At 38.0% G+C, this 25,209-nt stretch overlaps 1 protein-coding gene across 4 annotated transcripts in view; it reads right to left on the bottom strand.

Annotated features, from left to right (window-relative positions):
- Positions 1-17,950: 17,950 nt before the first annotated feature.
- The window catches only part of FLRT2 (fibronectin leucine rich transmembrane protein 2), a 104,453-nt gene continuing 97,194 nt past the window's right edge, over positions 17,951-25,209 (bottom strand). For all 4 annotated transcript variants that reach the window (XM_008271953.5, XM_008271954.5, XM_051825962.3 and 1 more), the window contains one exon: positions 17,951-24,763. In XM_008271953.5, coding sequence (XP_008270175.1) covers positions 22,402-24,384 — 1,983 coding nt within the window. In that variant the 5' untranslated portion in view covers positions 24,385-24,763 and the 3' untranslated portion in view covers positions 17,951-22,401. The remainder of the gene's footprint in view (positions 24,764-25,209) is intronic.

Genomic DNA, 25,209 nt, shown 5'->3' with positions numbered 1-25,209 from the left:
CCATGAAAAATTTTTTTTAAAATCAATGCATAATACTTTCACAATATGCACTTTCCACAAAATTTCGGAGATTTTTTGTATGTATAGATTTCATAACAAAGCAAGGTAGAAAAGAAGTCATTATTAATTCCCTATTCTGCAGTTGGTCACAAGATCACAGTTGTTTGTGATATCTGTTATCCATATACAGAGTAGTTGTCTATCCCAATCAAGATAAATAATTACTTTTTCCATAATGAAAAGAGTCCAGTTTCTCCCATCAGAGAGATTGCTGGACTCCCTAATGAATGATGCAAAGTGAGAATGTTAGCATTTGTCTCTGAGTTTGTCAGATTAATAATTCAATGTTGATGCAAAAAATAAGCCATATTGTTGAATCTATGTTTAACCTACATACTGGCTATTATGAAATCTGTATTCATGAATTCATTGATCAGACAAAGTGGGGGGGGTTCTTGTGAAAGAAATTTCTTGACATTCTTTTAATAGGTCATCTTTTCCATTTACTCAATGAAAGACTATTCTGCTAAGAATGTCTTCTGAATAGAAATCATATAAGATGTGGATAACTTTCTAGGTTATACCAGTTACAGACTGTCCTTAATAAATGTCTTGTCTAATTTTCTGTATTATTGATATTTCAAATTTTATCTGTATTAAGGACAATCTTTGTTTCCAAACAAAGTGGATGTACAAATGCACCAAAGATCTGCCCACCTCAAAGACTTCTCTTCTTTGTAGTTTTTCTGGAAAGTAGGTGTAGATTGAAGAAGAAGTGGTAAAGCAGCAAGATATAGTCCATTGGGAGGATGAACTCTTGCTCAAGCAACAGATTTGAGCATTCAGTCAATCTTATATACACTGTTTCCATTTGATGTGTGAATTCCGCTGCCCAAGCTCATCTTTAGGCTTGGTTAATCAAAAAACATAACCATGGTTGCACAACTACTTGACAAAAAAGATAAAGTGTTTATTCTCTCCCAACTCCTATTAGCGAGCAAGATCTGTTTCCTAAAAGGAGAGTAATAATCTGAGGAAGAATGCATGATTTTGTCTCATAACCCCAGAGGTCTAAACTATTAATTTCCTATCATATTTGCAAGATTGTACAAACTACATGACCATCTGCCTCAAACACTTTAGGCACCACTGAATTTACTAAATAATTATGACCAAGTGGCAAAGAGAACAGCTTGTACCACAGCCAGGACAACCTAGAGTGTGTACTCTTTTTGGAAGAAATTTAAAGTTCACATATTTAGAGAGTACTTGATAAAAGTAGTATATATTGCCCATACTAAGAACTAGGCTTATTTCTTAGCAAAAGATATTCAGACATGCCTAACGATATTCCTAGACATTTGCAAAAGTTCCCTAAGTTTTCGTGAGAACTTCCTATCACTTTTTTGAGAGCATATAATTTACCAAGTTATCTGGGCTTTTACTCCCAGCTTTCTAACTTCAGTCACATGATGTTATTCAATAGATCTGTGTGACATCCTCTGGTATGTAACAATCAAGTGTCTTGGAAGTAACTCATGATATCTCTAAATGAAAAGTTAATGAAGATGAAAGTAAGCTACTTGAGTATTCTATTTATTGATACAAAAAGAAAGAAATTTCTAAACTGATAGCTGTATACAAGAGGCCACAGCTCAGTTGGTTTTGTTTTGGTAGAGAACACATCCTCCACAACAGTAGTAACTGGAGTCACGGCCTGAGGAAGCTTACGCTGACTTGGTTTTCTTCACACACAGTCAATTTCCTCTTGTGTCAAAGAAACTTGTTAAATGGAAATATCATAGAAATATCCATACTTACCCTTTAAGCCTAGAAGTTGGATGATGGGAAATGACCATACTTTGATCTTTTCATCAGCTACACAGCTCAGGTATAATTCATGTTGGATGAATATGTATTTTATTCACAAAATTATAATGAACAATTATCTATTCTTAAAAATGGATTAAAATGTTTCTAATACTATGTTCTTGATTATTATAGAAAACATATCTACCCTCTACTTGCAGTAAGTGTTGCCATCTGTCCTTTGCTACTACAGAATTCCATTATATGCACTTAACATGGAGCCCATTTTTTAAAGATATATTTACTTATTAGAAAGGAAAAGTTACTGATAGGGAGAGAGAGAGAAAGAGAGAGAGAGGTGCCAACATATTGGATGCTGACATCACAGGTAGTGACTTTACCCACTATGACACAATGCCGGCCACAAATGGAGCCCATTTCTACAGCAGCATCTATATCTTTATCTCTATGCAATAGAGGAAAGCCTTCATCAATGTATTGATAAATGTCCTAATGAAATAAATATCTTGTGGTCTCTCTTAGGAGACATCAATTTTTGTTAAGGTGAGTCATGTGATAAGATACTGCGATGCTTCAATTGCATGTTATAGACTATGATTTTGTGCTCCCACATCCACCCACTCACCTGAAGTTTATATATGGAAATACTAACCACCAGTAGGTTGATATTTGGAGAAAAAAGCCTTTGGGAGATAATTAGGCTATGAAAGGAGAACCTTCATGATAAGAGTTACTTCCACCATGAGAAAATAATCCAGGAGACAGCTCTCTTGCTTTCCTTCTCCAACTTTCTCTCTCTCTCTCTCTCTCTCTCTCTCTCTCTCTCTGTCTTTCTCTCTCTCTCCTTTACCCTCTCTCCTCTCTTCTCTCTTTTCCCATTCTCTTCTTCTCCCCCCTTCCCATCTCAGGACACAACAAAAAGGCAGTTATCTGTGAAACATGAAGAGGATCTTAACCAGATATCAGATCTCCTGGTACCCTATTTTGGACTTCCCAGCTACTAGAAACATGAAAAACACATTTGTTTTTAAGCCACCCTACTTATTACAGCACCCAGAACTGACAAATACTTTTCTATGGATTGGGTATGGTTTAAGTGTGTCTCCCAAAGGCTCAAGTGTTGGAAGCTTGGTTCCCAATGCAGTGATGTGAGAATGGTGGAGTATTTAAGAGTTGGAGCCTAGTGTACATTAACTGGATCACAGGACACTGCCCTTAGAAAGAATTGGTGTAGAGGTAGGAATTGTGGTATAATGGATTAAGCTGCTATTTGGGATGCCACTTCAAGTCTTGGCTGCTCCATTTCCTATCCAGCTTCATGCTAGTGCATCCTTGGAGGCAATGGATGATGGCTGAAGCACTTGGTTCCTGCCACCAAGTGAGAGACCTGGATGGAGTTCCGAAGTCCAGCCTTGGCTGTTGTGGGTATTTGGAGAGTGAACCAGAAAATGGAAGATTTTCCTCTCATTTCTCTCCCTCTCTCTCTCTCTCTCTCTCTCTCTCTCTCTCCTTCCTTCTGTGGCTCTTTCAAGTAGATACAAATAAATAAATATTTTAAAAAGAAGGAATTGATGTAATTCTTTTGGCATCTTAGCTCTTTCAAGAGGATTGTTATAAAAGAGAAAGACATGTCCCTCTCCGGTCACTCAGGCTTCCTGTCTCATCATGTAGTCTCTCCCTTTCTCATGCCCTCCAAACAAAGATGCCATCTGTCATGATGTAAGACAGCCAGAGGGCCTGCATAAGAGCCAACACCATGCTGTTTGGAGTTCAAACCTCCGAAACCATATGCTAAATATACCACTTTTTTTGTATATATTACCCAAATTCAGATATTTTGTTAGAGCAAAAGAAAATGGATGAATACTTCTCAGATTCTATGATAGGTCATGGAATTTTTTGCATTTCAACTTCACTTAGTATGAGCCACCCTTGAGTCCACATTCCATTCAACCAATTTAAAAAGGAAAAGGGTGATAATTACTCAGAATTACTTTGTATTGGTTAACTTGACACAATTTGGCTGTGAATTTTCCATTCCAGGGTAGCTCCTTTCTGTTGCAACACGTCTACCTCAGGCTTTTGTTAATAAATAGTAAAACACTATTCTCATTTTTTGTTGTCTTAGCCTTTTCTTCCTGGTTCATACTTTGTATTTGATGCTCTATGGACATACTAGGAACCAGTTCTAACTCTAGACCTGAAAGCAGTGAGATGTTAATAGCCCATAAGGAGTGATGCTCTCATTTTTGAAGAAAGAATTAATCTCATACAACAGAGCTGAAGTGCTTATCCTGAAAATGAAGGCTCAGTGGGCTTGGAAGTTCAGTGTAGTTAGAAAATCTAAATCTATATAGCCTCCTCATTATAATTCCCTGTATATCTGACTTTTCTGGATCAATGTTCTTTCATAGAAGTGACCTGATGAAGCTGTGATACAACTTATGTTAAGATTCAACAAAAAAAAAATCATATCAGACATACTACTATATTTTATTTTTTTTTTGCAAATAGCAGTTGTGCAACTATGATATCTAAAAGATTGTGAGAGGTAGTCATGCATAGTTTTTGGATCTATGATTTTTCCTTGAACCACGTGGTTAAAAAATCCTGTTTGTTTTTTCCTTTCTGTATACTTTAAGTCCAGTCAGAAAGAAACAGGCTAGAATGCATAATTATGTATATATTCTTATCATAAAATTCTCTTGAAGTAATCACACAATCCAGCAAAAAAAAAAATTGGTTTTAATAGGCTTTCATTCCAAGTGACCTCAGGTAATAATTTTAATAGCTGATTATTTTTTCACTGAAAGCCACAAATTATTTGTGATCAATTATGCACTAATAGGATTGTCTCTTCTTTCAAATTTAGCCATGTTAGGAACCATTACCAAATTTATATCCTTGAGTAAGTAGAACTGCAATCAGTTTTAGTACCAAATACTACTACATCAAGGTAACATTCAGGAAATAGAAATTATTCCAACTATTTCAAGCAGGAGAGTATTTAACATAAGTATACTCCTCTACTTACAACAAGGTTATGTTCAAATAAACCCATCATAAACTAAAAATACTATAAGACAACAATACATTTACTACACCTCACCTACAAGACAGCATAGCTTTGCACTACAGTACAATGAAGAGTGTCAGTTGTTTCCCCTGTTACTATGGGGCTAACCATCAGCTGGGACCACTGTCACTGCCCCAAATCTCTAGAAAGGGTTATAGGCCATGTCACTAGATCAGGAAAAGAAACAAATTCAAAATTCATTTTCACATCACTGTAAAGTTGGAACCTTTGTAAGCAAGGACTTTCAGTATTAAATAGACACCATACTGGTAAAAAGGCAGTGGGAGGAGCAATCAGGAGCTATTTCCTAAATTGCTGCATCTAAAGACATATTTCTGTAGCCTTTACCCATAATTAGGGTCTCTCCTGCTACTGCCTCCTGACCCTGGTGAAGCTGGCAGTCACACACAGGAAAACTGATTAGGGCTAGGTGGCCTGATGGCCTCTTGTGCCCAAGTTCAATCATTAAAAGGAAGTTAAAGTCCACTTCACTTATGGCTTGAAAATTATGCACTTATACATTTAATTGAGATAGCCTAATTCACATGTAGAATCAAAATGCCAAAGGGTCTGTGAATGTGGTTGATTCTTTCCAGAGAGGAAGGAATTGAGAATAATGAATACCAGTCAGCCATATCCAGGACTTTGCCTTAGATGGTAATTCACGTCTTGTCACCCCACCATTAAATACCATGTTCTGTTATTTAATTCTTGGAGGCTGTTATGTGTTTAAAAGTCTTGTCTAATGTTTTCACTTTAGTGAGTTTTAGCAGAAATATGTCACTGACTAAATACTTTGTGGGAGGGATTAGAATAATTGCCACCTACACATGGGGAACTGTACTCAATGTAGCACATACTTTATAGGAATTTAAACTCATTTAGTACTTGCACCAATTCTACAAGGAAATTAGGAATTCCATTTAAGCAACTTACACGAGGTGGCATGGCTGTTACAAAGCCAAGTCACAATTTGACCCAGGCAACTCAGTATGCTATAGGAAAGCATACAAAAAGCGTCTGTACTTTAGAAATATTTCTAAGCCAATTCTCTAAAGCTACTTGTGAGACAGAACAAGAGGTAGATTCTAATGATGATTTTGCCAAGCTTTCTGTGAAGTTGTCTTTGTTCTAGACAAGGGACTTAATTCCCTTAGTGGAGTTGGTAGATTCTAGCTGACCAGTGAGGCTCCAGTACCTTTATATAGATGTAGTAATGCTCCCAAAAAAACTTCTATTAAAAAAGTAGTACATAATGGAAGTGAATGGTTTCAAAATGGCAGAGACTTTGATGAGAGAACACAGTTATTATTCGTGTTATTAAATTATTCTACCCTGCCTGATTTGCTTTCATAGAGAAGACTGAGTGATTTTTCTTAGGGATTAAACAATTTAAAAACCTTTTAAAATATCTAATACTTGGCAATATATGTTTGGTGACTGAATTTTACTTCCCAAGAGAAGTTTGGTCATGATCCACATTAAGAACTCGGAATTGTGTGATTCTAAATGTTGTCAGCAGGTTGGAAGGATCATTACTCCACTGAGTGCCTTATCAGACTGGATAAATGTGCTGTTTGGGGGACAAAGTGTTCAAACTGGCCACTTTCTTTTGCTTTATCTCCAGAATGATCCATGCAAAGCTCCTGGGAGAGTCTTCACTATGTAAACAGTTAGGCAATAATAATCAGTGCAAGACATTCTACTAGTGAAGCAATAGGATGCAGTGAGAGGAAGCAACATGACTCGAAATCCAAACCTCTGTGTCTCAAAATTCACTCCATCAGTTATCGTAAAATCCTGTCCAGTGCTTTGCCGGAGTTTCAGTTTTCCCATTTGAAAACTGGATAATATACTTGATGACACCAAAAGAGTTTATAAATGCAAATTCTACTAATAAACATGCTAACTCTAGCCAACATCATCAGAAAAAAAATCAGCACTTGTCCTAGATGATTGAGATAAATTGTTCATTACTATAATCATTTGAGCTCATTAAAAAGTAGGAGGCTGAAAGTGGAAAAAGAAGTCTCAGAATTACTGAAGGGGATCTTACTCCTACTTGCATTATTAAGAGTAAATCTGGTGCCTTGAATGCCCAATGACCTTCAGTGCTCATCTATTTGTCCATGCAGGTAGACTACTGTCAAGAAAAGCTACTTATTTTAAAACCATAAACACTTCAGAAAGAGAATTAAATTCTCTTTAACTCCTGTCAAGGTTTTCTCGACTTAATGAGAAGGCATGCTCATAAACAACCTGCCATCTGGTTAACTGAATTTGTCAAGGGATGAAATGACTAAAGGGAAAACCAGGCACCAGTGAATGAGAGTCACTGCTTTTTCAGCTTCCAGACAGTGATTGAGAAAATCTGTGGGATCCTGAAGCTATCCTTAACATAATTGATTCATGAGAGAAAATTGTTACAAAATAGACTGCCAGCTCTGGAAATTTCTTGCTTTTAGTGCAGATTTCTTTTTCTATTCACAGCAGACACTTGTGCTAATGCCTCACTCATATTGGTTACCATTTTCCTAGACATTTTTATTTTCATGTAGAGTTGGAAAACTTGGATTCATTCGGTTTCATTAAAAATTCAATATTAACTAGTTTTTTTTTTTTGCACTTTGTGCTTTACATTTTTTTTTCATTTTGGGGATTTATTAAGGTCTTTTCCCTAGAAATCTGATAGTCATCAGACAATAGAAAAGGTACGGTACTGAATCACCGAAATAGGTTTGCAACAAACATGCACCAAAATCCGGGCCTCATTTATGGTGGTATACCATTCAAATTCATGGAATTAGAAGAACAGAAAAAGCTTACAACATGAAGTTCATTTCATGTCATTTTTCTCAATAAATAAGGGGAATTTGGGGCAGAGTCTGACACCTTCACATAATTATAGTTCTATATCTAGTGACTTATAAAACAGCCTGAGTAGAAAGGTGAAGTAGCCCATTGGTGGATGGTGGCAGTGGGATCCCCAGAAGAGACAGAGATTTGTTAGCCTGCAAGAAGCACACTAGAGGGCCCTGTGACAGACGACTGTGTAAAGCTTGAGAAGGAAGAAGTACCAGGAGGAGGGAGAAGTAAAGCCATGCTGAAATCTTACACCATCCCTTTGGTAGATGGCACAGCTCTTCAGAGCTGATCAGAGCTGAGTAAGATGCCTGGGCTTTCCATCACCTCCTGCAGCTTGGAGGTGAGAGTGTTCTGGGAACAAGGACACAGCTTGAACTCTCCGTTCAGTATGAGCACCATCCAAAGGTGCTGGCCGCAGGAGGCTTTCATTGAGCTCTTCTTGGAATGACAACCACACGGTAAAGCTGCTATCTTTGATGCTGCCTCTAAATGCGAGGTCTTCTTAGTATCTCTGCTCCACTCTCCCATTTTTTTTTATTCTCACTCAATTGTCTTTTATCCCATCTATTGGCAATTTTTATATTTGTATAAGACACATGGTCCCAACTGTCATCATAATGGCTAGGACATACTTTACTTCTTGAAAATTTAAGAAATGTGCACATTTTGCTAGGATTCCTGCACTCAAAGGCTTACGGAGTATAATGGGCATTACAAGCAAACTGGAACATAGCAAAGCAAAGATTAAGGATAGCAATGGATATGTGCTTCCTTTGAATGACACCATTATGTGGAAACACATAGGTCACCCGTATTACCACTGGCAAGAAAGTAAACTATGAAAAATTTGCACAAATGTTTGCCACAACCTCTTTCATAGAAACGCAAAAGGAACAATTTCGTTTTATATCTTCCTTTAAGTCAAGATATCTAATACTTGCAATATACATTTTGATGACTAAGCTTTACTTCACATGAGAACTTCAGCCATGATCTGCATTAAATAATAATTGTATGATTCTAAATGTAGCCAACAAGTTGGAAGGACCATTACTCCACTAGATACATTGCTATTCTCACAAAATATGCAGTTTGTGGAAGTGATAAATGAGCATATTCAATGTATGGCAGGAAAGGAGGGTACAAGCTCAAAGCCACATCACTCATAATCACATGAGAAGGTTCCCTTCTCTTCCTGAGCATCTTTTGATAAACTGTGAAATATTTACTCTCATTACAGGAACAGGGAAAAGCACTGAAATCTACCAGGACTGAAGCAAAGGGAAATATTTACATATGAAATGAATATGGTAAAGTATTAAAAATTGTTTCAAATTTTAAAAATGCTTCTAGGAGCTTCTTCCAGGTCTTCCACATGGGTGTAGGGGCCAAGCACTTGGGCCATCTTCCACTGCTTGCCCAGACCATTAGCAGGGAGCTGGATCAGAAGTGGAGCATCCAGGACACTAACTGGTGTCCAAATGGGATGCTGGCACCTCAGGTAAAGGCTTAACCTAGTATGCCACAGTGCTAGTCCCTCTTGAGCAGTTTTTAATAACAGGAAGTCATCTTTCTAATATTTGGAAGGTTAATATTTTAAGCTACTCATTAATTCTTTTGCTAACTCCTTGGTCTAGATGTAAGCTTTTGTACATAGTTTCTAAAATATATTGATCATTCAAACTTATATCCATGCCACAAATTATTTCTATTTTTAAAATGTTTATTTGTGTGTCCACAAAATATGCTCCATATTTTTCCCTAAAAAAAGTATGTCAAGCCACAATTTACCTGCCTGCATTTAATCATCATTATGTGAATCATACTTTGTGGATTTTTTATTGTTTGATTTTTGCCTGCCAAACTTTAGCAATTTTTGTATGAAAAAATATTTGTGTTTTTCTTTTTCTCTTCCTTATGCTGGCATGTTTGTTACTTTCTTTTAATTTTATATTAATTTTTTAAAAACAGACTTGATTTATAGTAATTCAGTCATTAGAGAAAGCTATGTTAAAATGAATTGTTTCAAAAACATGTCTCTTTCAAAATTTGAATTTATCTTATCATGGAAAATTAGTTGAGATTACTAAGAAGGTGTTTCCCCCTTCAAGTGAATTAATTTTTAGTTCTATTTAAGTTATGTTAGTGATGTTTGCAATAAAATATTTCCATTATATTTACTTTTATAAACTCCTTTTGAAGTGCAAATTTGGTTCTTTTAGGGGTAGCATAATACAGCTCTATCTTTAAAAATAATTATATTACTAATTTGATTACTTTTTGTTGAATTCCTTTCACAGAACTATAAACTTCAAAAAACTTTGTAACAAAGAATGAGATACACAAATAATATTTTGTAAAACAATAGTGATACTTCAATCTGAATTTCAAGTATCATTTTTAAATTACACAATTAAAAAGCATTAGTTTAAATATCAATTGTTAGACTATTGTAAATTATTAGAAAGTCTGCATTATATAAACATCTTTAATAAAATAATATCTCATTATTTGATCAGGAGTATGGTCTGATCAAAAGAAGCTTATGTTGGAGTGGGCATTTGGCATAGCAGATAAGTGCTGCTTGGAATACCTGCATCCCATACTGAAGTCCTGTGATGGAGTCCCAGCTCTGTTCCTGTTTCCAGCATGCTGATAATGCACACCTTGGGAGGTAGCAGACGATGGCTCAAGCACTTGGCGCTCTACTACCCACATGGGTGACCTGGATTGATTTCCTGGCTCCTGTGTTCTGCCTGGCCCAACACCAGCTATTGCCAGGCTTTGGAGCACAAAAAGGAAATGAGAAGTCTCTGTTTCTGTCTCTGTCTTTCTCTAGCTCTCAGTGTTTTTCAAATAAATTTTAATTTTAATTTTAAAAAAAGAAGCTAATGTTTACTGAGAGGTAGTATTCTCAGGCAACCATTTTAAAGACTGAATATTTTGAAATTAGCATTCGATTCTTATCTGTTTAAGCAGTGTTTCAATGAGTGCGTGAAAGATCCTAAAAATAAGAATTATCCAATTATAGTAAAAAAAAATCAAATTTTCAGACCATAACTGAGCATATTTTCAACGTTCAGAGAAAAAAGACGTGGCAAACCAGTGTTAAAATCTATTATATTCAATCAAAAATAAGCCACACTTATCATTTGATGTTTTCTGGGGTATTCTTCTCATGATTCCTTTTTTGTTGAATATTTTAAGTTTAATAACTAGTACATAAAATATCTGCAAAAGCAGAAGATATATTTAATATTTTAAGAAATAATTTTTGCTTTATTCAATTTTTATTGTAAATCTTTGATTAGTTTTACTGAAATAAGTATAGCAATGTAGTAATACAGTTTGCATCTCCCTGTTTTGAAGGAAAGGTATCAGTCTGTATAATGTCAATGGATCGCGTCTCGGCCTTTGGCTAAGATCAAGTGTATAATAATGTCATTGGAACTGAGTGTTTGAGTGTTCCCTTTTTTCAATACACATCTTGAATTTATAAGAATAATATTTCAATTGACTAAAGCTAAACCTCATGGAAAATCAGCAAGGATTAAATAGAATTTTGATTCCCAAAGAACTTAGGAGATCAACCAAACTCTTACCTTTTATCAATAAGAAACACGCCAGAGAGAGAAGTGACCTCACCCAAGATATAAGTGAGACCTGGGCTATATCAATTTCTATATCAATTCCTCATATTTTCAGAAAGTATCTGACATTGATTCAGCACTTAGCAAGTTTCAGGCACTGCACTGTACGGTTATTGTGCAGTTGGTGTTTGTTATAACCCCATGTTCAGATGAGAAAATTAAAGCATACATCTGCTGAACTCCCAGAGTTAATATGGGCTGGAGCAGGTATTTGAATCTAGCTCTAGACAGCTTTGAACTCAGAATTAAAGAGTTCCACGGCCAGCGCCATGGCTCACTAGGCTAATCCTCTGCCTGTGGCTCCGGCACTCTGGGTTCTAGTCCCGCTTGGGGTGCTGGTTCTGTCCCGGTTGCTCCTCTTCCAGTCCAGCTCTCTGCTGTGGCCCGGGAAGGCAGTGGAGGATGGCCCAAGTGCTTGGGCCCTGCACCCGCATGGGAGACCAGGAGGAAGCACCTGGCTCCTGGCTTCAGATCGGCGCAGCGCGCCGGCTGTGGTGGCCTTTTGGGGGGTGAGCCAATGGAAGGAAGACCTTTCTCTCTGTCTCTCTCTCTCATGGTCTAACTCTGCCTGTCAAAAAATAAATAAATAAATAAATAAATAAAAAAGAGTTCCACAACATTTGACCATTTTAGCTTCCCATCCAATTAGCAACAATCCTGTAAGCAGGGCTACTCTACCTGATACAACTGCCTCCTTTACAAAATAACAGACTCCCTTGTTCTCCCTTATTTCAGATATACTATTGAAGCCTACTGTATTCCAACTTAACAGTTAAATTATTTAGAAATGGGAAGATCTGGGGGGCTGACCAATCAAAAACAGATACTTATACAAACAGAATAGAGCTTGGTTTTGGACCATCAAATAACTGCCATGAAATAAATTAAGCAATGCAGTCAAGGACTAGGAGAGAAAATAGTATTATCCAGTGTTCAAACATCTGACCTTCTGCAATTTGTTGAGCAAGGAAACAAAAATAAAGGAAAAATGCTCATACAGACCACAGTGAGGAATATGCACTGAGATTAGCTATTACAAATAGGAAGTGCATAGAAAGAAAAAAACAACATGACCCAGCAGAAGAGGATGCATGGCTCTTAATTACAAGCAGATGACAAAATTTAGAATGATATTGATTGCAAAAAGGAGCTGTGTAACATGTAGTCAACTACAACATCTGCATGGTAGAGATCTGTAACTGTTCTTCCATTTGGTTGTTACCACCACCCCTATCTGCAAACCAAATGTGAATTTAAATGCTATTGTTGGTGATTTAGTAGAACATAATAAAACTATGGTATTTGAAACTATAGGTTCCTGATAGAAATGTTATTACTTAAATTTTTTTTAAAAAGCTTCAAGTTTCTAGTGTCTTCTGAGCACTCACTCTCAGGGCTCATTTCATATTCACAGTTCCTTAATTAGCTTTCAGCAATAACCACACCTACATATGCAGACAAGGGGTACAATATTAAAAAGAAATCTGTTCTCTTTCAACTGCACTGTTCAGTGGTCCCACTCATTGTGAGACAAAGTACCTAATGTGGTTTTTGTGTTCTCTATGGCACCTCATCTTCCCCAACTGTGCAAAAACAACAAAAAGAAATGGACCTGTATTGACAACAGTTGGGCACATTGACATGGAATTTTGGATGTTAATTACCTTTCATTAGCTAATCACGACATATAATTCTGATTTTAATACTCAAGAGGTTTGGTTTAAAACATAAATTAATGAGGTATTATGTCACCCTCTGCTTATGAATTAGTTCTGTATGAAAAATACATGGTACTCAAAGCCATTTAGTCAGTGCTTGCTCAGTATCTGATACTGTGTCAATTTCCCCACATGCCTTTAATTCTGACAACCACCATATGTGTTAAAAATCATTGTTCCCATTTAAAGAAAAATAAATTGATGTCTATGGAGCCAGCATTTTGGCATAGTGGATAAAGCCACCACCTGAGACACTGGCATCCCATATGGGTGCCTGTTTGAGTCCCAGCTGCTCCACTTCTGATCCAGCTCTCTGCTCATAGCCTGGAAAAAAAAGCAGAACATTGCCTAAGTGTTTGGACCCCTGCCACCCACATGGGAGACCCATATAAAGCTCTTGGCTCTTGGCTTTGGCCTGGCCTAGTGCTGGTTGTTGTGGCTATCTAGGAAGTGAACCAGTGGATGGAAGATCTTTCTCTGTGCCTGTACCTTCGTCTTTCGCTATTACCTTTCCAAAATAAATAAATCTTTTAAAAAAGAAAGAATTTGATGTTTGTGAGTTACTGCCAAGGGGTCAAAAATTAGGTGACCTGACTTCAAGTCTGAGTTCTAAACCAACACTATCCATTGCCTTGTTTATGGCACAGAATTTCTTGAAGATAGTATTTATTCTCATGTCAATGACCAATATGACACCATATAAACCCTGACATTATATGTGCTGTATTTTTAATATAGAATATGACAGTGAAAAATGATTGGTTTCTTGATTCTGCAGAGGGATATGAGAAACATAAATTACCTGTGCTTTTTACATGTGGGGAATTCCTTTTGACTAGCAACCTGCCAAAATGTTCAACTTTGTATCTACCTGTCCTTTGTGGACTTTTCATGATGATAATGCTTTGTTGCAAGATGATTTTTAAAGATATCTCTTTCTTTACTTTTTGGCAAGCTGGCCCAGAATTTTGAGGCTGTCCAGAGCATAGTAAAAGGATGTTCTGTAAGTCATTTTCCTAGTTCTCTCTGCTCACCCTGTGAGTGTAGATTTCAAATCAGGTAAAGGTGTAGCTAGAAATTAGCCAAAAAAATAAAATTTCTGCTAAAAAATAGTAACAAATAGCCAAGAGATATTTTTAGGAAATACATTTTTTTCTTTTAAAATTCATATCGTTGTATTTGATCAAGGCTAATTCTATATAATTCAGAGTTCCACAGCTCTTCTTGAAGGTTATTATAAAAGCCATCTGGCCATAGGACTGATCAGGTGACTGTTCTCCGTGCTGAACATCTATTAGAGACAGGGCACTGAACTTAACACTGGACAACATACAACTAACAGAATGGGAGCCAGCACCACGGCGCAATAGGTTAATCCTCTGCCTGTGGCGCCAGCATCCCATATGGGTGCTGGTTCTAGTCCCAGCTGCCCCTCTTCCAATCCAGCTCTCTGCTATGGCCTGGGAAGGCAGTGGAAGATGGCCTAAGTCCTTGGGCCCCTGCACCTGCATGGGTGAACAGGAGGAAGCACCTGGCTCCTGGCTTCGGATCGGCGCAGCACCAGCCATTGTGGCCATCTGGGGAGTGAGCCAGTGGAAGGAAGACCCTTCTCTCTGTCTCTCCCTCTCACTGTAACTCTACCTCTCAAATAAATAAATAAAATCTTAAAAAAAAAAACAACTGCAGAATGTTCTCTGTCTCTTGGGGGCCCAGAGTTTAGGCATAAAACATACCCCCAAATATTATAATATATTGGTGCTAAAATAAGTCTTTTTAAGGTTATATACAATGCACAGAGAAGACAGATAATCGACAGGTCTGATTCAAGCAGCTTTCTAAAGGGGAGTATTTGTCCTGCATCATAAGGGATGACCATGTCACCAAAGGAGAATGTCACAGGATGAAATATCTTGAGTAGAAGCATGGCAGTGTGAATGAGTTTGAGATCTCTAGTAGGTAAATTGAAAGGTTTTGTTTGCTTGCTCACATTAGATGCATGCCTAATCTAGAGAGTGTACTGAAGTTGAAGGCAATACGGGTAAGGAATGCCAAGAGCAATGGGTGGGAGGATATTCAGTATCATATGAGTTTCAAGTAATGGTGACAAGTTTTTGAAAGCAAGATAGTGTCACACTCTCAGATTCTTTATAGGTTATCCTTTGTCCTGAGGTGTAGGAAAGACTGAAATGAGAAGACTAAAGGATGGGTCATAACCACATCAGTGTAGTGGGATCAAGGAGAAAATTCATTTGCCTGAATTAGCAGGATTTTGGCCAATAATTTCAAGGAATGACTTGTCAAAGAAAGCAATGAAGTAGGAATAGCCTGGGCCATATGTTGACTATTAGTAGCTTCTAGACAAGATTTTTGATGATGTAAAATTGGTTTCCCAGTTTTATTCTGCACAAAACTTACCAGGCCTCAATAAATATCTTGAAATGAAACCACCATTTAAACAAAGACTTATTGTCAAATCATGGAGTTTAGCATATTCTGGAGCCAGGACAGTTTTATACTTGATTAGGAAAAGACTGACCCAGTATGTAGGTTCATTATGTGATTGAAGTGGTAAAATGGAAATTTTCAGCTAATTTTGAAGTATGGTATGAAGTACCAACAAAATTGACAAATAAGATCAACAGTTGATGTGCATGCTAAAATGACATCTGTTTGGAGTATAACATAAAAATTCTGTATTCCTAATGTTTGGTATAACTAATGAAAATAAAACTCATATAAAATCTCCTAAGCATACTTTATTTGTGGTATGAAAAAATGAGTATAAATCCAGAAGCCAACTTGCTAATGCCCTAATAGATCCTGACATATGTGCATCTTCAGCAGGATCTACAAAATACTTAGAGCAACCTCTCAAGTATGAAACAAATGCATTACTAAAAATAACCCAACTCAAGCTCTCTGAATAAGCCTTTCAGTTCACCCTATGGGTATAGGCATATCTTGATTGCATCTAAAACTTTCAAATCAGATAAATGTGCAGTCATCAAATAATCATGAAAACACAATCTCTCTAAAAAAATAGAAATGGATGACTTCAGGATTTAAAGGAGAGAGATGTTTGGGATTTTAAAAATGCCCTTTGTATTTCTCCAAAGGAACTAATTATAATGTGTATGTCTACCGAGAGGGCATCATCATAAAAAATAGCAGCTTCATCATCAAAGATTGGCTAAGAATTTGTCCTGAAAGTTAGTCATAAGGCTAGTAAATGTATTAGAAGTAGGGAAAACAGTCCATTGAGTAATGTTTGTGGTTAGTTCCAGATTCTGCCTTTTACAGTGTTTATGATTGCAAACTAGTCACTTGATTTCTCTTGAAGGTGATTTTTAAAGTCCAAAAAATTAGAAAATGTGCCTCATGCAGTTATTGTAAGAAAAAAATAAAACATTATCAAAATGCATTGCAAATCATCTTACATATACAAAGGGGATCAATAATTAACAGATGTCATAATTATTATTTCAGATTGTTTTGATTTCTGGTACTCAACTGAAAATTTAAAACATTGCATGGCAATTACCAAGTATAATTACTAAGTTTCCATGTAAACTTGAAAATCTAATCCAAATTGAGTTCTGATTTTATCAATTTACTATCATTTTGTCTCTTCTATTAAAAACTTAGATCATCTAAGGCAGATGCAACATCAGCCTTCCCTGAAAGCTTCATGCGACCATGTAAAGATATTACATGGCTCTGAAACACTGGGATGCATTAGAAGCATTTATTATACAATCTGTGACTTCCTTAATGGTGGAGCTACATTTTTCTCTGAATCCTCAGTAGAACTTAACATAGTTCTGTAGACAATAGATGAAGAGTAAATACATTGGATCAACACACAGATTTGTTTAGGGATGTAGTGGAGCAGAAGATATGCTTGATTTGGCTTAGATTGCATTTTCTTCTTCTTCTGTGAGGCCTGTGAACTCAGTCTGGTGCTTGGAACAGAGTAGGACACGAATAAATCCTTTTGAACAAGTGCTGTTCCCTTGGCTAGGGGTCTAATCTCCATAGAGTAATGTCTGTAACTCTTGGCCAGAGTAACCAAGAATAGCACGGACATTATTTCCCATAAACCCCCCTAGTGTAATATGAATCACTGATTACTGCTGTCTCTCATAGCTAATTTTCCAACTGAGATTCTACAAATAACTAATACTAGTTAACTTTAATGTCATAATTTTATTTCCTGATTCAATCTCTGTCAAATTCATTATTAGTGAAATTGCCAGGAAAGGTTAGGCAAGAGGGTTCTGGAAAATCCTATGAGACTCATCCAAAATTGAATTTGAGTGTATGAGTAGATGCATTTTCATGAGTGGCCACTGAAAGTAAAGGTGGATGAGATATAAATAATTCTGGAGTAGAAAAGTACTATGAGAATTCTTAAAGAAAAATTACATTTAAAATCCATAGGGTATATAATGGGGGAAAAAAAAGACTATTTTCATTAGATAACTGTGTTGGCATTATCTCTAAGCTAATCAACATGGATTTCACAAATACAAAATCATATGTTCTGTATATGTGCATATACTTAGAGGATATTTATAGATTCTCACAATTTAAAATATAGAAAAGAACATGAGGATTTTATATAAATCCCTCACACAAATAGGATCAAATGTCCTCAACAGAAGCTGTCTTGACAATAGAAAGATATGAAAACCGTACTGTCACCTTCAGTCTCATTATCTTGCTTCATCAGGAAGTTATCCCTCATTTCTCTTTTGCAACACAAGTATGGGCTGTGTCCCAATGAACTTACTCAGATAAACACAATGTGGTTTTCTTTTAAAATAAGCCTTTACTGAATATATCAACAAGGTACTGTATAGTGTAGAGTGAAGTTTTTAGTTAACAAAGTGTGCAACATGGTAGGTCCCAGAGGATGTGTGATGTAGAATCTTTCAGCCCCCTGTCAGAGAGAACACACTAAACACAAACCAGAAGCAAATCAACATATGGTTCAAACAATAACAAATCATCAGGATTAACTTTCCATGAATATATACCAGTCCTATATTATAGGGGAACATGCAGTGACAAAAGCCTTTACCTGGCCTCAAAGGATTATAAATTGAACCTTCCATGGACCCCTTTACAAATGTCCCATTTTTATGGGTGCGTGTGAACAAGTTTGTGTTTCATACTAATTTAAAAATGCATGTGGCAATGACCTTGTGCTCTTTTGGTGGGTGTGCATCTAAAAAAAAATAGAAACAAAAACCATAGCAAAAGAATCTGACTTGATATAATAACAGGATCATACGTGTATAAAAACTTCCCCCCACAATCAGTGACAAGCATTCCTCTTTACCAGCAATAGTCTTTTTGACCCTGCTGAAGAAATTAGAAAAGATGTAAGCTACAGCTTCCTACCATTCGTACTTCAGATTTTTAAAAGGAGCATCAGGAAAGTTCTGACAAGACCAAGAATTAGAAGTTGCTTTGTTTTAGGTATTTTGTTCTTTGGGGGGAGCTCTTTCCTGCTTCTGCTTTCCCTTGCAGCTGAAATGGTAAGTCTTGAGCAAAATCATTATTTTCATGTTCTAAACTAAAGTGTAATGTGTTCTTTTTAACCACGTCCCTTTCAAAAGCTGCACTGGACTTTGAAGCTAAAGTTTGCTAATCAACTGCAACATCTGCTCCCGGTGAACCAAAATATTGCCTTGTGTTTCGAATGGATGCTTCGTTCACAACATGAAGTGCTTGTTTTCCCAATGGGAAGTAAGTTCTGAGTTGTGTGAGATGACGAAGACCATTATGATCTGCACTAGTAAGAAATGGAGCTGTGATATTAGCTACTTCAGACTGGTCATGTTACACTTTTTGTTTTTAACCTTTACACTTTTTGTTTAACCTCAGGGAAAATGTCTAATATATTTTCAACAAACATCCAGATAATTATAAATTGCATTATTTTTCACAAGGTAGAGTATTTTCCATTTGTTGCATAAGGAAAGTAGGCATGGGGACACATTCCTCTCCTTGTCTCTGCTTGTGATTGACCCATGTGATTGGCTGTCAATGCATCTGAATTGTTTGAGAGAAGCTCATGATATTCCCCTGATCAAATACCTTCCTAGATGAGTACTTAGTAAAGATTATCCTTGGTATGACTAAGTGCCAGTGATACCTGTGTGATCATAGCGATGACTCTTCCCTTTGGAATGTCCTTTTTACAATGACAGTGACTGAGCTCTGAAAGTGGTCACATACTTTCAGAGATTATCTCATTTGGTAAGAGAGCGTAAGTTATGAGAAAGCCAGTGAGCATGGCTTCTTCATTCCATGGGATTGGCCTGTACCTTTCAACCTTGATTCTGAATTAATCACTTCAAAATACATGGTATACACAGCAAGAGAGGCCCAAATGCAGAGCAAATATATCTGCAAAAACACATTCCCATGGCTAGAAATGCAAAGCAAAGCATAATTTACCAGGGGTGTTCCTTCAGCAATTTTCATAAGACACACAGGACATTATAGATTCTATGATGTGCTTTCTATCCTGGTGTAGGTACAGCCCCAGGTATATTACTATAGATTGGAAACTGGTGCTAATTTGATAAGCCTTGCTAATCATCAATATCAAAATGCAACATCAAAATAAAGCCTATCAAGAGATTCTGTCCCTTCAGGAACACCTTCTAGAAGAGGAAACTTTTTGGATCATTCTAACCACTTAATGTAAGTTGGTCACCCTTGTACCACTTAAGCCCCAAAGGATTTTGTGAATCCCAGAAAACATAATAGGACTCTCTCCATCCTTATTATTTATGGTCCAAAGCAATGAAGTTTCAGCAGCCAAAAATTCCACTGGGAGTTAAAAATACAATACAAACAAATGAGAATGATTATTCTGTGAATAACAGAAATAAAAAACCGTCAAAAGTCAAAGTACCATCATTTGAACACACAGTTTTATCTACACAGCCAAGGGGAAGAGGACAGTGGAAGGGAATTATCCATCTAAGTACACAAACCCCCATGTCATTGTCTGATTTTAGATGGCTTAACTGCTACTAGGATCACCTTCACGGATTGTCTTATCCCTTCACTGTGTGGACCTTAGCTTTAAAGAAACAACAGCCAAAACTTTCTAGCTAATAGACTAACATGAAAACTAGAGTCACCTTAGAATTAATTTAAATTAATTCATAGCTAAGCTCAGCTCTACTGACTGCACAGTTTCAATTCTTGTGTCTACAACATTATAGGTTCAGTTATATTTTCGGCTTACTCTGAGGGATGGGGGAGATTAAAACATATAAGTTGGGGTACATTATTAAAGAAAATAAAGCTCTTACTATAAAGAAAAACTTGCATAGCGTTTTATAGCTAAACGTTTACAAAGAAGACACATCACAGTTTTATTTTACTTAGAGAGAAAGCAAGATGATAGTGACATTTACTTCATGAGTCTCTAACATAATGGTCAGTGGTAAAGAAAATATACCTCACATAGTAAAATGGCTAAATTTTATTTGGAGAAGAGTTTTCAATGGGTGTATTTTTTTTAGATAATATAGGTGGATTTTTAGCCCTTCTACATCTAAGGGATGGCAAGGAATAGAGTAAATGAGTCATGTTTTCTGAAGATGGACATTGCTTCAAAAACGTCTAGAATTAAGTGTGGACATCCATCCTTTTCTATGCCCTCTGCTCTTTTTCCTGCTCTGTCAAGATTGGGAGAAGCACTTCCTTCTCTGACCTGTTCACTTTTCATCATGTAAGACTGATGATCCCTCCACCATTTTCCAAAGTACAGGAACATTCACCGTTGAGAAGGAGCAAATGAAATTTCAAAAGTGGAACAGGATCAAAACCAATCCAAGGTGGAAATCTGAGATTGCTTTTAAAAATATACACTCATTTGGCCACCTTTGGTGTGTTCTTATAGAATTATTAGCAGTGAAAATCAGTATGCAGTTTAGAGTGAAATGAGTACATACGGATATTCTGTGCAACTACAACTGGCACCCATTTTTTTTTCTGAAATTCTGAGCAGAGGGTGGAAAAACAAAGGTGGCATAAACAACTAATTACAAAAATATATGCTAGATGATTGGAAGACAAGAATTTGCAAGGGGGATAAAGATATTAATTCAAGCTATTTCAACATGATACTAACAAAGCCAGTTGATACTGTATAAGAGAATCACCAATCAGGTGTTTCTGTCTAACTAGTATTGGTAATTTTTAAGTAACAAGTCATTGGAATATATTCCAAACATTGATCCCTTGTTGATCTAAATACCATGTTGACATAGCTTCAGTGAATCTACCCAAATAATTCTCATTATCAAAAATAATTCCATTCAATATAATTCTTCCCATTATTTTATTAGCCTCTTCTAAAAAAGTATTCTAGAATATATCTCTGTTGAATGTGATTCAACCTGACATATGATTTGAATAGTAACACTTTTAAAGGGAGTTTTCTTTCTAGGACATTATACTGGTCCCTGAAGACGACTGAAATCAGACTCAAGCTTCTAATTCTGTTATCACATAGGGCCAGGGAAGCATGAAGAGTGATTATCAAGTTCCCAGTCAGAAAGCTAACCCCTGGGCTTGAGGATCTTGCCAAATCTCATCTCAAGTTTCTTGATTCTGTCAGGTTGGGTTAACTCATCTCAAGGGAACCAGCTTCCTTGTGACGCTTTCTGCATCTTCTGCACTGAGTCTAATCAGGGTAACTACCTCCATTCTTGCAGGATGGGATCTCTCACATTTCTTCCTGACCAGGAAGTATAGAAAGAGCATAAAAAATATCTGGGCCATTTCTTCTTTTACCCATGTGATTCATCTTACCCTGATGAGTCCGTTTTAATTGGCCCTTTCACCTGACCACCAGCTCTATGAAAACAACTTATTCTGACAGCTTCGACAGCAAAGTGGTTAATGTGCATCAGAAGGAAGCATCACTCGTTCTTTTGCCTTGTCGTCGGGTTCTCATTGTACAACCCTGTACAGTACTTCAGCAACTATATATTTTTTTAAGATTTAAAAAGCAAAGAGTTACAAAACTGTTTGTAATTAACTTGAAATAGAAAAGATAGCACTTTTTTTAAATCCCATTATATAGTACACCGTATAAATTACAGAGTATTCAAATGCACAAATGCATCTGTGTAACATTTATCAAATGTAATCTGTGTGTCTTTATGTGCACACACGTGTGTGTTCGCAAGTTTTACTGTCCACCTTACAAATGCTGGACCTGTGGCTGTTACGTATGGCAGTGTTCCAGGTCTGGCACGCTGCTGTTGCAGTATCGCATGTTGTTGGGGATGTGGCAGTCTGTGTAATTAATGCCCCCATTTGGGGTATAGATGGGTTGCAGTCTGAAATCTCCTTTAAGGAGCTGATCGTTATTTAAGGAGACAATCTGAAAACTAGTTTCTGTCATCTCCAGGATGGAGTTGTCCTTCTTGGTGCCTGCCTCACAGTAGTCATCTTTCCGCCGGCCCCGGTTGTATTTCCACTTCTGGGAAGTGTAGCGCCCCTTTTTGTGCATGTGCCAGCAAAAGACGCTGAGCAAGACCACGAGCACAAATATCACTGCACCCCCAATCAAGCCTGCCAGCAGAAAAGGGGAGCCCATGCTGTGGGATGTCGTCTGCTCGTGGCTGGAAGCAGTGTTGCTGCCATTGTTCAAGTAGGAGGCATGCGTGGTGGCCTCGGAACAAATGGTATCTTCTACAGCACGGTAGTTAAAAGCATCCAGTGGCACTAAACAAATCCGATAGGTGGATCTGGGCTCTAAGTTAATCAAGCTCAGGTGTTGCTTCTCACCACTGACTATGCGTTCCTGAACAATGCCACCCACCAAACTGTGGCCCATTTTCACCCACGTGAGTTTGTACGCCATCACAGTAAAGAGAGAGAGCCAGCTCACTTGAATGGAAGTATCATTCACAAAGTGGATAAAAAGTTGGATCCGTTCAGCAATAGGTGGCGTCACTCTTTCACTGCCATCCCACTCGGGAACCGTGGGGAGTTTCGATGTGGTAGGAATTGGAGGTGTGTAGCTTCTGCTTGGCGTTGGAACAGAGAGAGTAGGAGGCTGAGTCGTGGGAGAAGCTGTGCTTGGGGCTGGGGTGAAGAGAGGCAGGCCTGGGGTTGAGGTGGGACATGACAAAAGGTTCATATTCAACTCCCTGACGGCCATCCCGCGGACTTGCTCAGGACCTTGGCACATGAAACCCCGCACGTTGAGAGATGAAGGGATGTATTTGAGCCATTCTGTGACCCATTTAATACTGCAGTCACAAAACCAAGGATTATTCCTAGCAGTGAGTTGCTTCAGATTGGAGAGATTATCAAAGACCCCTTGAGTTAACATTCGCAGTTGGTTGTTGGATATATCCAACCGTTCCAGCTTACGGAGATTGGAGAAGGCTGTCAAAGGGATGTGGTTTATCTGGTTGTCCTGCAAATAAAGCCTGACCAGGTGCGTACCAGGGAGATCAGGAGGCGGGTGGGTGAGTGAATTACGTACGATTGAGAACTCCTTGAGCTTGGTGAGATGGCTGAAGGTGCCCTCAGCAATGCCCTTGTTGGTCAGGAGATTTCCGTCCACAATCAGACGTTCCAAGCTTGTGAGGTTCTGAAAGGCCATGTCTGATATGACAGCAATTCGATTTTCATCCACTCTCAGCTCTTGCAACTCCACAGGAAGCCCAACAGGCACACTACTCAGGTGATTCTTGGACAAAAACAACAATTTGAGGCTAATAGCCTCGCGGAAGGCCCCATCTTCCACCCCCACTGTGGATATAGAATTGTCATCCAGGTGTAGCTCTTCAAGCTTCAAGAGCTGCGCTAGAGCAGCCCGTGAAATGGTCTGAATGTTGTTTTCCTGCAAATGGAGAACCCTGACATTCTTGGGCAGGTTCATGGGGAATTCATCCAGTTGGTTGCCATAAAGGTAGACCGTGTGCACGGACTGTACGTTGTGCAGTTCTGCAGGAAATCCAGCATTATTAATTTGGTTGTTGTGGAGGTAGAGCACGGTTACGCCCTCCGGGATCCCAAGAGGCACTGAGGTCAAGCTTCGCTCATTACAGTAGACAAAGTTCCTGTCGCAGCGGCACACACTAGGGCAGGCCAGGAGTTTTGACACCTGTGAGTAGAGCCCCAGGGTAACGATGAGCCAAGATTTCAGAAACAAAGCCCCATGGCTGGGCCACTTTGTGATCCTTAGGCCCATTTCTAAAGTACAGAAATAAAATACAATGTGTCGGGGAAAGTAATAATTAAAAAAAAAAAACCTATAGCAAAATCAAAATGATTAGATAGGGTTCGGTCCAAGTTCAGAACTCCAGCTGGGGGAAATGTCCTGAGGGCATACAGTAAAATTATCTTGCTGCTGTCTCTACTCTTATCAGCCTGTGTTGCCCTCTCTGCTGTTGTCCTCCATGTGCAAAACAATTCAATAGGGAGAATTTTCCACACAGGCAGTGGATGACGCCAAGTTATCAGTGGTACCAACACAAGTGCACCTGGGCAGGTGGAGCTCCCTTCTTCTGCTGTAGGTCAGGCCAGCATTGATCAGCCCGTACACTTCTCGATTAAACTCAGTCCACAACCTGTTGGAAACAATAGAGAAAAGGGTCAGTTAAAAGCAGTAATGAGGGGTGGGCATCTGGCAGAGGAGTTAAGATGCCAATTGGAATGTTCACATCCCAGGTCAGAATGCATGGGGCTGGGTCCCAGCTCTACAGTCAATGCTAGCTTCCTCCTAATGAGAGGCCACGGATGACTGCTAATGGGGCTGGGTCCCAGCTCTACAGTCAATGCTAGCTTCCTCCTAATGAGAGGCCACGGATGACTGCTGAAGTAGTTTTGAGCTCCTAGCTTTAGTCCAGTCCAATTCGGTCAGTTGTAAGTATTTGAGGAGTGTACCAGTGGATGGGGACTCTCTCCCTGTCTGCCTCTCAAATGAATAAAATAAATAAATATTTTTTAAAAAGCAAACAATGCAAAAATTGCCAAGTTCAACAATGTAACTGGGACTTAGTAATGAGACAGGAAT

Source organism: Oryctolagus cuniculus, chromosome 20 (assembly GCF_051225735.1).
Source record: "Oryctolagus cuniculus isolate XC-2025 breed Fujian yellow rabbit chromosome 20, ASM5122573v1, whole genome shotgun sequence".
In the NCBI taxonomy this organism is placed as follows: Eukaryota; Metazoa; Chordata; class Mammalia; order Lagomorpha; family Leporidae; genus Oryctolagus; species Oryctolagus cuniculus.
Note: the sequence above shows the minus strand (reverse complement) of the source record. Positions and strands in the feature narration are given on the sequence as shown.